Source organism: Wyeomyia smithii, chromosome 3 (genome assembly GCF_029784165.1).
Source record: "Wyeomyia smithii strain HCP4-BCI-WySm-NY-G18 chromosome 3, ASM2978416v1, whole genome shotgun sequence".
In the NCBI taxonomy this organism is placed as follows: Eukaryota; Metazoa; Arthropoda; class Insecta; order Diptera; family Culicidae; genus Wyeomyia; species Wyeomyia smithii.
Window position 1 is genome coordinate 20749267 of NC_073696.1, and position 14815 is coordinate 20764081.

The 14815-nt window shown below is 38.2% G+C and overlaps 1 protein-coding gene across 2 annotated transcripts in view; it reads right to left on the reverse strand.

Annotated features, from left to right (window-relative positions):
- Window positions 1–8221: 8221 nt before the first annotated feature.
- The window catches only part of LOC129732547 (ankyrin repeat domain-containing protein 29), a 367940-nt gene continuing 361346 nt past the window's right edge, over window positions 8222–14815 (reverse strand). For both annotated transcript variants that reach the window (XM_055693512.1, XM_055693513.1), the window contains exons 7-8: window positions 9500–9697; window positions 8222–9438 (exon numbers count right to left, since the gene is read on the reverse strand). In XM_055693512.1, coding sequence (XP_055549487.1) covers window positions 9064–9438; window positions 9500–9697 — 573 coding nt within the window. In that variant the 3' untranslated portion in view covers window positions 8222–9063. The remainder of the gene's footprint in view (window positions 9439–9499; window positions 9698–14815) is intronic.

The following is a 14815-nucleotide window of genomic DNA, read 5'->3' on the forward strand; positions in this document are numbered from 1 at the left end:
CTCCATACTCTGCCTCGTTATTTATCCAAACACGTTTCCGGAAATAAACCAGCTTGTTGGGATATGTTTTTGCGAAGTCTAGTCGTTCATTTTTTATTTTTGGGACTGTAGTTTACGTGCGAACACGCTCTGTAACCAGTGTTCCCTAATTTTGTGGCTAATCCTACAGTCGGACATTGAAAGCTGAAAACTTACCTTGATGGACCGAATGGTCAGTGATGGATTATTCTTTATTTGGCAAATGATCATTGATCTGTTCTACGCGCACCTCTACTGCGTCTTCGGTCAGCCACATTTCCGAGCTCCTTGTACTTCTCCAAAATTTCCTGTATAACTCCATGACCTATTCCATGTTTTGCAGCATTTTCTGTTGGGATATGTTTTCCTTACAGCCTTTAACCGGATGGAAACCGAAGTTCGTTTACCTGTCAAGCTTACTTGAAGTTCCAACACTCTTTTCCACAATAAACAATTGACGTTCTGCTTAAATCGAACGTAAATGGCGTGGAAAATTTGTTTTGACATGTCTTATGCCGAGGGGTGCGTCAATGTTTCATTACAAAGTGTATCGTGACATTTTCTGGTGGATATTTTTCCATGTCATACCATTCTAAACCGTAATTTGTCATATCTCTCTAGAATTTAAAAGTTTATCTAGTCATATCTCTCTAGAGTTTAAAAGTTTACAGAAGAAATGCCCAAACCGAAATATATTCGAGACAAAACCAATCCAAAAATTGAAACGAAGCAGATACAAAACTAAGAAAACAATGACTACAAATAGATAATTTTTTTTACAAAATTAACACAGCGAAACTGGCTCAAAATGAACACAAATATTGAACAAACATGTTATAACAAATTTCAAAAATTGACATCAAAAATTTTACCTAATACAATAACTATTCTATAATGAATTTTTAAACAAAATTGAGACAGTAACGACATAATACAACACTGCTACAAATATGTACATGATTGATTCTAAACAAACAATATGTCGCCAGTATGACAGAAAATAACACACACATAACACAGTGCAACATTTTTTTTGCCTTGGCTTCTATGTATGATTTTTTGATGTTGTTTGTTGCGGAAATAAACCTTAAGGCGCAACAATGGCGCCATTTTGAATTTTTTAAAAACTGAAATTTTTTATGTTTTTTCGACGCCATTTTGTTTTAAGACCAAATATCAAAATTCTAATTTCTTTTGAAAAAAAAGATCTTAAATCGGACAAAAACTGAGCTCAAAACGGTGATTCTACGAAACCGGTTTTGGCATAATTTTAGTATATTTCACAAAGCAAAATAATATCGATTATTTGAACATTAATGGTAATTCGCTAATATCTTAAAGTGGTAGTCAAATAATATCTTGAGTAAAAAAGTCTCAGAAATCGAATGATAGATGTCTGATCTACGTTAAATGTCAGCAAAATGTCGATTTCGCCCCAATTCGCCTACAATACAAAAAAAGGTTTATCTGCTGACATTTTACCTAGATCAGACACCTACCATTCGATTTCTAAGACTTTTGAATGGCGTCGAAAAAACATAAACAAATTACCGGTTTCTCAAAAATTCAAAATGGCGCCATTGTTGCCTCTAAGTTGAAATATGTTCAAACTCAGGGAAATTTAGTTTTGCATAAAAATACACAAAAAAAATATAGATAGAAGCCAAGGCAGAAAAAAAAGTCATTTTTTGTTGCATTGTGTAATACAAAAATAGCACGAAAAATATTGGACATTTAATTTATTCATTTTGTTTATATTCAAAGCAGACACCAATTTAGGTAAAAAAGAAAAACAAAGTTCACAAAGCTAGTTTTATCAAAACTGAAAAAATGATCCAACATTGACACAAAATAAGGACAAAAATGACAAAGGAGTGCGTAAAATTGATGCAGAATAAATATCAAATTGACACAAAATTATCACAAGAATTTCAAGAATTTACAAGAAAAGTAAAATTGTCATAAAGGAATTAATGCATAATTGACGCAAACGTGGTTCAAATTTAACACAAAATCACATACATAAATCATAGAAAAACGACACAAACAATTTTTGTCTAATAAACAACGAAATTGATCGAAAACTAACATAGAATTAACATAGAAATGACAGAAAATCGGAAGCAATTTAAATTCAATTTGATTTTAAATTTATATAAATAGTCGTGAAACAATACTAATTTTAAATTGATAAAAGTTGACACATAACTGAAACAATCGAAATGAAATTGTCACAAAATTGGCTCAATCTGAAATGACATAAATCAAACACCAAAATGAAACAAAATAGACACAAATTGAGATAAAATTTATACAAAATATATCAAAAACGACAGAAAATCAAAACAGATTTGAGGTAAAACTGAATGAAACTTGCCCTAAAATTAAGACGGAAGCGATTTAAAAATGATAAATAATTGATAAAGAAAAATTGTAAGAGAATTGACCCAAATTTAATGTATATCTGTCGCGAAAAGGAGCAGAAAAATTACAAATAATTGATAAAAAAATCACTCAAAAACTGCGATTGAAAAAATTGTCCGAAATTCAACACAAAAATGGCACAACATTTTTACACAAAATGATTTTCAATAATATATTCCTAAATTCATTTAATGAAAAAATGAAACAATTTACACTCGAGTGCACGTAAATAGACATCATAAAAATGACACACAATATCATAAAATTAAACAAAAATTGAGTCAGTATATACACACAAGACAAAAATAACTTGAAATTATTTAAAATGGCTACAAAGTTGACATGTAAGAGTCCAAAACTGATACAAAGTTAACGCAAAAATGAAACTAAAATGTCACAAAAACATCACAATGAATAGGTATTATACGAAAACTTTTCTGATGTAGGGCTGTTTATAAAACGTTAAAACTGTCGAACCTGTTCAAAATTTCGTAATTTAAATTTAGAAAATTTTTAGGGATATTGGTAAAATTTATGAAAAATTGTGATTAGGTCAGGACTGATTTCAACTGATATATTTGATAGTAAAAAATTTCCTCACGTTAGAAATGTTGAAAATTTCTTTACAGAAGTAAGAACCTCTTTTTTATGCTAGTGGAATTCTGTGTCGACGCTAGTTTCAAATTTGACGGACAGATATGGGGAACAGCTATGGGCAATCCGCTTTCTCCCACTGTAGCGGATCATGTCACAGAAACACTGCTTGACTGTATTTTAACCGTTCATCAGAAAATACGTCGACGATTTGGTCACAGCTATTCCATTCCTCGACCAACTTCATTCAACAACCAGGTGTAATCCCAAATCGGTTAGCGAATATTCAGGCACACCGAAATGAAGAGCAGCGTAGGCAAGTCAGTAAAAGTGTAAGGTTTCGCAACACTGAAGATAGAATATCAGAAAGTCAGGAAATATACGAATCCTGAAGGGAAGTTGATCGGTTGAGATGCGACGACGTTCAACACCCCATAGGGGAATTGTGGGTAAAATGAACAAGGGTGGTAAAATGGACACCCGTTTAAATCTCGACTATTACGTTAAAACATAGTACAAACTTATTTGACACCTTATCTTAGAGGCCCTAGAAGCTATTTGAGACAAAGTATGCGACATGAAACAGTCAAACAGTCAAAATAATATACAAAAACAAAAAATACGTGTACATTCGTAGTGGTGATGTTATTTTTGGCCTACAAAAAATAAGGTTTTTTCTAGTATTTTATAACGATTTTTCAGCAAATATCTGTACTCAGACTATTAACCAGAAGAAATAATCAAAAGTTGATAATTGTTTAAATAATTTTCTTGATATATTCAAGTATTTTTAATAATATGTATGTGCGGGTAAAATGGACAGCCCATGGTGATGGGGAAAAATTGTGTTATTTTTTATTGAAAAATCTAGATGCTTCGTGTTATTATCAGAAAAAACGCAAAGGTAAACTTGGACCGATGAACAGATGACCGCGGCTAAACGTACCGATGAATGCGGAATGTCCGTAAAAAAACTTTCGCCATTTCTCAGTTTCTTGCGGATTAGGTCATATATTGTTATTATTGCTACGACAAACGGTGAAAATTGAACTGTTGGTGAATGCATAAGTGTGTCACGTGCTATGGAACAACATTTGACTATCTGTGAAGGGATAATTAATGTTCACGCCCAAGGTGTTCATGTTACCACCTTCCAATGTTCATTTTACCCACACGTGTCCATTTTACCCCCAAAAAACTGCTTTCGGAAATGCTCATGAAAACTATGAAAAACACTATATTTGAGTACTTCTTCTTATTTTTTGTATCAACCATTAGTGGCTCAGTTAATGTGCGCTATCGACTCATATTTGTAGTGTTAAACTGTGGAGGAAACTGGGAAAAAGCTTAGGGTGTCCATTTTTTCACCCCTTCCCCTATATTTTAGAATAAAATGAATGTATTGTCAGTTACACACTCAATTTTAAACTTAAACAATCAATTGAGAGAAAAATGCTAATAGATTGTTTTCTAATACTACTACTTAACAGTTTCAAGGTCAAATTAATCCGATGGCAAAAGTCATTGAAGCGACAATTCTGACAGGAAACTACAAAGGAGAAGTCGCATTAATCCCGCGTATCACGATTACTCCTACCGACTTGCCGTTCAATTTTAAACGTCTGCAATTTCCCGTGCGTCTCGCATTCCCAAGCTCAAGGACAATCACTGAAAATTTGTGGCCTAAACCACGAGTATTCATGCTTCTCACATGGACAGCTCTATGTCGCATGTTCACGTGACCCTGACCCCGACACTGTGGAATATATAGAACTCAGTGGCTAGAACCGCTTTGACCACTTACACATGTTTCGAAAATCCCGAATTTTGAGCTTGAATTATTTAGAATTCTAAAGCTTTTATACAACAGTACAATACAACAATACAACAGTCAATAAAACTCATGGCGGCGGTACGAAGTCTGCCGGGTCAGCTAGTAATACATAAAATAGATAACAACGTCAGAAATGTCAAACATGCAATAAAATCTATTTTAATCTTGTTTAAACTGTGAAAGAAAATATGAAGCAAAAAATAATATAATATAATTTCTGAAGATTTCTCTGAAGAACCACCCCATCGTCGACACTGCGGTTGAGAAGAACTGCCAGTGCCAGTGTAAAAATTGAAAGTGGTTAGCGCTGATTATGTTGCTGTCCGTTCTGGTCGGCATCGATCTTCATCAACATCGCCGCAGTCGCCGTCGCCGTCGTCGTCGTTGTCGTTCTCGTCACTGACTGGTGTGGCATTATCGACAACAATGGCCAGCAGTGGAGTCAGTCAGTGGAGCCTCCTAATCGGTGTATGGCGAACTGCAGGGTATAAACGGACCGCTAACAAGATCGGAAATTGGTGAGTGATCCCCATTGGCAAACTCGTGCAGAATGCTGGCACCTTTTTTTCGCGAGAAACGAAGCAAAAAGGTCTTAAGCCCAAATTGTTCGCACGCTGGGCCACAGCAGAGAGATCGTCAAACGCGGTTATGATCCTGGTGATTATCATTCTGGCTGGCCATAAAATGGGTCCCTCTTACGAACAGAAATAAAAAGGTGCACATGTTTTATGGGAAAGCTCGAAGGAAAAGATTTACACACATTTGTTTTTTTTTTGCGTTTACCTAAGCCCCGGCAGGAGTGACACTCCGGTACGTGTTGTGTGAGTCTGTCTGTTTCTCTCTCTCTCTCTCTCTCTCTCTCTCTCTCTCTCTCTCTCTCTCTCCTTTTCGCATGTACAGCCGCTTGCAATTTGCAATTACATGCGCTTGTTTTTCCTGTGCGCTGATGAATATAATTTAATTAAAGGGGATTGTTAAACGAGACGCTGAACCCGAGGTGAGGCAGTTCACATCAGCGCCGAAAAGTTCCCTTTGGCGGTTTGTCTTATAAGTTTCACACTGCCATCGGTTCTCTTCCTTTTTTCTCTTTTGCTTCCCGGAGGGCTGCAAGGAGCCTCGAATTGTCGCCTGTTATTTACGAAAGTGTGTTACTAAGGCAACGGTTGCAGGCAGAGTGTCTGTGATTGAACCATTATTATACGTGCCAGTGAGAGACAAAGAAATATAGAAAAACTGCTTGTGATATGACAAATTCCTCTTTTGATTGAGTTGATTGTGGTTTCATTTGATTGCCGGTACGCTGAATCGTTTGTCTTTTTCCTGGAAAGGTGAAGCAGTAAAATTTTACCAAATTATTATCATGGTTGGTGCTTCTTTCATCATTGATCATTGATTCATCGCAATGAAGCACTTTTTTAACCCTTAACAACATACCGTAAATCTATTCCAGATGTACATCGATTCCCACAGTAATATTCCCATTTGAGCCAGGCTGGAAATAACCGATCATAATTATCAACCACAGGGCAAAATAATTAATTTTGTGCTTTAAACAAATTGATACAATAAACCACACAGTTTGTAATGAGCTCAGCATTCATTGAACGGAAACGCCGAAACTGTCCCGACCAGGAGACTCAACTGCGTGAAAATCGGCTCTGCACAGCGATTGTCTATAAAACAGATATTGTCGATAGTGGGAGAGGGGAGTTGAGTGGGAGCTGCGTTAAAAGCCAAAACCCATCAAATGGAGAAGCATTTTTTTCTATTCAATTGAAAAAAAAATATTTTCATTGGCAGTTCCGCCGGCGTCGACCGGCGTGAATAAATGTAGACACACGCACGCATGCACTCGACATCGAATTGACGACCCGGACGGGCTCTGGCAGCATCACGGATGCACAAAACTGCAGTCCTGCCAGACCAGAAAGCAGGCAACAATTCTCAGCACTGTCTACCGTCCGATCCCTATCGTGTATGCATGGGAAATCAAAAATTGAAATTGAATTAATTATGAGCCTGTGCGTTTTAGTGTGTTTGCTTGCTGGCTCGCTCTCTTTCTCTCTCATACTCTTTTCTCTTCCTCTATCGACAGCAGCAGCCGGTTTGGCTTGCTTGGATTAGACAGCAGACCGACCGACCGGATCGCGTCTGGTTTCAAGTGAGAACAAACAAATCACTTTTTATCACTCTACTCGACGGAAAATATTGCAATGTATTTCATAATGGATGGAACAAAAAAAAATATTGCAAATTAAAAGATTGAAATTCTAATTGGCAAATTTTAAGTGATGACACAGAATTACAAGGCGTAACAACAGTTTCAGTTAGCGAAAAAAGCTTGTTTTCGGTTTTGAATGTTAACGTGATTTACGAAACATAGTCTGAGGGAATAAAGAGGTTAAATATTATTATATATTTGGGGAGCTGCGTAGCCGCAAGGTTACAGAGTGCGCTTTGTCAAGCGGATGGTCGTGGGTTCGAATCTTAGTATAATCAGGCCATTCGATGTCAAAAAGGACTTTTAAGCATGGGTTTGTTCTCAGGCTTTCCACCAGTTACCCTTCCTTTACGCTGAAATCTACAATACATTTGCGTGACTCCCTCTTAACAAAAATAAGTCCCTTTTATCAATAAAACTGGCCAGAAGGACGCACAACGAAACTTCTGAGGGAATTATAATTGGCGATATTTGGCAGGAGGAAGGAGGCTCGGTATAGGAGAACAGTAAACGTGTAAAAGGAAGGGTAGTACATTACACACAAGCACTGATAAAATTTAACAATAAGCATGCCACTTCTTAATAGCGGTATAGCTCATAATAGAAGCGCGAGATACAGCAGACTCCCGGGCATTTCTCACAATAGATCAACGATTCTGGTCGCAGTGAGGCAGTCCATACAGGAGAAAAAAAAATTATATATTTTATTTTATTTTTTCACTGCAATTGGAAAGATATGCTTACTATTGTGCCAAAAGTTTCGGGAAAATTTCAACAACAAGCAACAAGAGTTGCATTAAAACAAATTAAAATTGATTTGCTTCCTCATTTAACTTGGCATTTCGGATTAATAAACATGTTACTTTTTATCCGCGCCGATTTTTTTCCGACCGACAGTTAACCATTATATTGCGTCTGTAATTAATTATTTAGTGGATTGCTGCTGGAAGGTATACGTTGTTGCTTCGGTTAGTTATTTGAAGCATTAGTGTGAGCGATGATATTAGATACTGCGCCGTGAAAGTCTAGATAACGAGGTGCTTCTAACTATGTGATATAATAGTTCTAATGTAACATTTCTACTATCTAGTTATCAATTCTGTGGAACGCTGTTTTTTTCTTTTTGTGACCTGTTGGTGTTTACGAACTGTGTAGGTTTTTCGTACTATCGTCTATCTATGTGAAATGTATTACTTGATGCTAATAAATTTGTTAATTTATAACGAGCAAGAAAAACTCTATTCTATACTTTTATGTTTCAGATCTAAACAAAACATTTTTGCGCGCGTCGTTTGTTAGTGTGATTTTGTTTTTATTTGTCAATATATTATCTTTTATGCATATTTTATCAATGCACTAGAATACGCTAAGGTGAGATAACACGCGCTATTGGCCACGCTTCGGGTTCGTATCAGCTAATCAATAATTAAATGTGTTGACATTTGATTAAGATTTTAGTTTTTTCCCTTTCTCTTAGTCAATCCTGTTTGTGGATATCATTTCTGCTGTCGATCGCCTATAAGTTTTTTTTGAGCTTTGGATAGAAAAAAAACTCATCAACAGAGCGCTGACTAATTTGCCCCATCATCTTGGACTTGAACGCTGTGGACAGTCCAACCAGCCAATGATAGGTATTTCTATTTTTACTACCGCTTATTTGTTAGTCTAATTTCTATCTGTTGCACCGCATAAATTATACACTACCGTTGCCGTCTGGTAGCCCGCGGCTGAGCACCGAACCGCGTTCGAGAAAACTAGCGAACTCGGCGGTAAAACAACAGGCAATAAACAACAACTATAACGACTTTATTTCTACCACCGATCAGGCGTTGGATAGTTAAATTACTAGAAGCACAGGTATTCGCGTTTCAAACAGTAAATAGATACCGACTAAATGGCAACAACAGCATCACCAACAATCGAAGACAATTCAACTCGTCTGGTTGCCCTGGTCGGCAACCGGCTTCCTGGCCTAGCTGCTGATGACCACCGTCGTGGCAACCGAGGGCGCGGGGGCTGCGCTGGCTGACACGAGACTCTTACCACCAACCGAGGCACTCTGGTGACGCAGAAAGTGTTCACGATCCTTCAGGTACTGATAAACGGCGTGATACTTCTGCTGTCGGGAGATCTGCAACGGGGTCTGACCATCCTGATTCTTCAACAGGACATCCGATCCGGCTCCGATCAGCTGCTTCACCACCGGAAGATGGCCAAATAATGCTGCCGCATGAAGTGCCGATTCCCCGTTCGGAATAAGCCCCAAATTGGGCCGATACTTGAGTAGCTCGTGAACTACGGAACTGTGACCTTTGTGGGCGGCCTTGAAGAGCGCCGTTGCACCATCCTATCACGGGAAGCAAACGTTATCACTTTCAGACTAATTATTTCCTAAAATAGGTACTCACACATCGAACAGCATCCACGTAAGCACCATGTAGTAGTAGCATCTTGACGACATGATCGTGACCCATTTGGGAGGCAATCCATAACGGAGTGGCACCATCGTTCCGGGGAGTATCCGGATGGGCACCGGCTGCCAGCAGCAGCTTAAGCACCGCATTATGTCCGTTCTGAGCGGCTATGAAGAGCGGCGTTGCGTGATCCTGCGAAAAATGACATCAGGAGAACATTCTTAGCATAATATTTCTAACGAATTCTTTGATGTTAAGTCGTAGAAAAAAAAAAAAAATTCTAACTGCGGGGAAGAGCTATAAAATCGCGCTAGTTAGGTTTTAATTTCTTAAATTCATTGAGTTGTAAAACCTGAGAATGATCGTGACCGGACACATCAAATGACTCATCATTAACACACTAAAAAAGTAGTTTTTACTGTCCATTAACAATGCGGAACTAAGCAGCGGTCACAATTCTGTATTATAGTAACGAATACCCGCAGGCCTCGAAAGCACCTTTTGTTTCAGAGAGGTCGTTAAACTATTGTAACGAAGCCAGTCGACGTTTAGTTATTGATTAATTTCTAGACTTTAATGGTAAACATGACTCACACGTATCGTTAAGGAGTTGTTTCTTTTCACCTGTAGGAGCTTGAAACACTCTATTGTTGTAAATAGGGTGAGGAACGACTTAAGCAGTGGCGCCTATTTTAATCAGTCGAAGAAAACAGTCCTTAAACTCCTGAATTTTGATCAATATCAACAATTCCAATGATGGAAACGAAAACTTTGATTGTGTAGCTGTCTTACGAATATAAGAAATACCGTTGATCACAAAGAAACCTGTGAACAAACATCATTCTAAACAAATCGACCTATATTGCAGCTATTCAGGAGCCACTTCAGGTGCTGCAAAAAAACGCCTGCAAACAGATGGCTTAAATCAGGTTCGGAGTAATTGGAATAGTGTCCCTCGATTGGTAACTTTAATTGATTATTGTTAAAGTTTGCTAACATGGTTTTACAATCTGAAAACTAGTTCTGACAGAGAAAAAGATAGAGAACAGATTGATATACTTCTGTTTGAATTTCACCCAACACATTTCGAGTATTTCGTCTCAATACACAGGCGATTCCTAGGGCTGCTTAGAATATGTTCCCTACCCTATACCGCCAACTAAAAGACGATCTCTGCAAATATATCGGTTAACTTAAGCAGGTATTAGACGAAGCAAATATTTGCTATTTTTCAATACAGATTTTATTTTGTGCAAATAAAAATCGTACCAAAAATAGCAAATATTTGCGTCGTCTAATACCTGCTTTAGAGTAAAAAAAGAGGAGGGGGGATAGGGTTGAGTAACATTGTGCTGATAACTGTTTTGCAAAAACTGTTTGAGCACTCAACAACTGCAACAAAAATGCAACTGTTTTTTGACTTATCCCAACAGCCTTTATTACCGCTTTTATTTCTTAGAAAATTTTGAGTTTGATAGTAATGCAGTTTTGATGCAGTATAAAACTCCTGTCCCGAAAGCTGCTTGAAATCCGCCTTCACATAAGTTTCGTCGTCCATGACGACACAGTCGAACTTTGTGAGCAGAGTCGTGAACAGCTTCCGGGACCGCTGCTTTGCCGACGTGTTTTGTTTTTAATCGCGGTTCACCACCTTCACATTCTTGAACGTCGACAACTCGGCTCGTTTTTTGACCCGCTGCACACTAGTATGGGAGACATTGAGCTTGCCAGCGACGTCCCGGATGGAGAGGTTAGGATTCTTCTTATATTCCGATACCACTTTCTTCGTCGTCGCTGCCACTTGTGGAGTACGATTGCCGCCGCTTCCAGGCTCCCTGGTGGTCGACAAACGCTCGCCGAACACATTCAAAACGTTTGTCACTGTCGTTTTGGCCACATCCAGCAATTTTGCCAATTTGGCGTGCGAGAACGTCGGATTCTCTTGCTGCGGGAGCAAAATTTTAACACGCTGCTCCTCTTGCTTGGACGCCATTTTAAAAACTGGAGAGCAAACGGTAAAAGCGCATCATAGCAACGATTGTATATACACTTTACTTCCAAATACAGCATTTCGGTTTTTTTTCTCAATCCATCTATAACAGAAACAGACCAATTTGAAGTCGACCAGTTTTTGTGCGTTCCAGTCTTTATTTTGGAGGCGATATAAGTACTGAGGAATAATGGTATGCAATTCATTGATATACGTGTTTATATACGATAATATCCGACAGAAAGTGATTTGTTTCACACTGTTTTACAACTCTAAGCCTACAATCGTAAATAGGTAAGACTTCACCATAATATACAATTTAAGATGAATTTTTGCGCATGATAAAAAGCGTATTATACGATTTCGGCTTGGGAGTGGGTATCTTCTAGTGGCCTCTAACATCTATTACGCGGGCATCCTAGTTGACAGCACATATCCAACGAGCGCGGGTTCTACCCCGAAGTCGCTCTATCGGGATTCCTGCTAAATATAGTTTTTGCAAATTTTTGCTCCGGCATTCAGTTACATTTTTTCCTTCTGGAGGGGTTTTCGGACCACTGCGCCCATTTATTTGAACTATTGTGGTATGCCCCGGTTTGCTGTACTGCGCTTCAAGCTCGTCTACCACTAATTGAGGAAGTGATGGACGGCGAGCTATAGCGAGATAGGTACCAATCGTGAATAACTTGTTTTATGAAACTAGTTACCCTGACTGGCGGCGCAGACCAGATTTCCTTGGGTTCTAAGAAGTCCTTATTGAGGTACTGAAGTCTGCGTCTATTTAGGGACCATCCATTAATGATGTCACACAAAATTTGGAAAAAAAACTCACTACCTACCTCCCCCCCCCCCGGTCACAACTTCATTGACCTTCCACCTAATTATGTCACGTTTTAATACACCCCTTTCCCCTTCTCTGGTTATAGTTGACTGAAAATTGAAAAAATTGTAAAAAATCCATTTTTTTAAATTAGAACGATTTTGCTGGAAGAAAAACTGAAACTAAGAAGTGAAGAAGATTATAAAAAATAACTAGAAAAGGCGTAAAAAGAAGATTATAAAAAATAACTAGAAAAGGCGATTTTGCTGATAGAGTCCCATATCGACGACAGAGGGAGCCGAGGCAGTAACTGCAGCATCATTGCTGATTTCTGAAATACCATCCATATTCAGTTCCTCTTCTTCAATCAATTCGCAACCAAATCTTCACCACATGTTAGTAGGATTGAGAGACACTGAAAAATGAATCAAATTGCGCCGTCATTCATAAACAAACATGCATGGTAGAACAGAACTAACGGACATTGTGCTTTTTAAACGAAAAATTGGCATTTATTTCAAAGCAAATCTTAAACGAATGAAATGTGATGTTACACTCAAGCTTCCCATAGCTACTGATATTTTAGTTCTAAGATCGTATACTTCCGCTCCTGTTACAATCCCCATTTTTGAACCGTCAGTATAGAACTTGATCGATCCATTACGAACACTTGGTCCTCCCGCATCCCATACTGAGCGAGAGGGCTCATAAACTGAATATTAGGGTGGGACAAAAAATGAATGTTAGCTCCCATGCACTTTTCGTGTTCCTTATGGATCCCATAACAACTGTGTAACTTTTCAAATCGATCGGTGAAACGCCCGATTTGCGATTTTTAAAGTTTCCATACAATTTTATATGGGAAAATCCACTTTCACAATACTTATTCTCTAGAGATGTCAAGTTGACTCTAAAAAAAACTTCTTCCTGGAAAAAACTCTTCTGAAGACCGTAAGGCGCTACGATGCTTGTAGAAACAGCTATTCACCCCAAACTAATTGAATGTCTGACGGACGGCTCACCATTGAAATTTTCCAGCATCACTAATTTCACGTGGAATTAATTTTCAAAGTGTGATTTTTGCTCATAGTATCTTCGGAGAAGCCTCCAAGATAAATTTAAGCGATATCGTTTCTCATCACATGGTTGAATTTGCAACAGCAGCATGCTGCAGCAGTATTGCTAGTAAAATTCAGATCAATTAGATATTCAATCAGTCTGGGGTGAATATCTTTTTTCACAAGAAAGGTAGCACCTTGCGGTTTTCAGAAGACTTTTTCCCAGGAAAATTTCCTATAAATTTCATGTATTGATATATTTTAAGGAGCCAACTGGACATCTCTATGGAAAAAGTTTTGAAAAAGTGGTTTTTCCCATATAAAATCGTATGGAAGCTTTAAAAATGGGGCGCAAATCGGGCGTTTCACTGATCGATCTGAAAAGTTACACAGTTGTTATAGGACCCATAAGGAACACGAAAAGTGCATGGGAGCGAAAAAATAACACCATCGCTTTTTTCCCATATAACCGTGTCCCAGTCTACTGAGTATGGGATGTCGTAGTTGGATCTAGGCTCCATCCAACCACTGTTCATGTTCGTTGCTGGTTCAGCAAGTAGGAGATTCAAGATCTTCGAGTGGCCTATCTTATCACCGTCTAGTATCATCTTTTGTCGTTTCAGCTTTTGTGCACTTTTCCTGGGCTCTAGTTGAACGTGTTGATTCAAAGGAAGTAGATGGAGGATAGCTTCTAATGCTTTAGAAGGTGTACTCCACATTGCTCAGGTAGTGGCAATACAAGCTAGCCGATGAAGTTTATTTAGCTTCCTCGTTGCCGTTGTCTTCTTGGTTTTGGCCACCATGCTGAAGAAGCGTAAGAAATTCGAGGCCTTAATATTGTGGTGTACACCCATATCACTATTTTTGGTTTTGAGCCCCAAGTTCTTCCCGCCACGTTGGAGAAAACCCACAACACTGAGTTTGCCTTACTCATTATTGAATCTAAGTGTGCGTTCCAGGTTATTTTACATGACCAGCCCACTGTAGCCTGTCATGTTTTATTCGCTTGAATATATTCGCTGATTTGTAAGCTTGGTACACTTCATGGTTCAGGTGTCTGCGCCAAAAATCATTTTCAAGTTTTCCGCCAATGATCTACCACAGGATTCTACGCTCAAAAACACCAAGAGCTCGCCGATTAGGCTTCCAAACGTCTTAGATATGCATGAAACGTCAAGATCTGGCATTATCGGAAAAACAAATTTGGAAAAAATCGACTCTCTGGGACTTAAAAATTCTAGAACTGGGGCCAATGGAGTTTTTTCGCAAAATTCTTTCATAAAAAATTTCATCTCAATCGGACATGAGCAAGTGCCGAATTTCACTTTTTCGACTGATAAAGAAAGGTTCATGAAATTGTCGATATCGACAATTTTTCATGCAAAATGTCTTGAAAACGTGTTACCTCAAAAAAAAAAAATCGATTTTCTGGTATCTAAAAA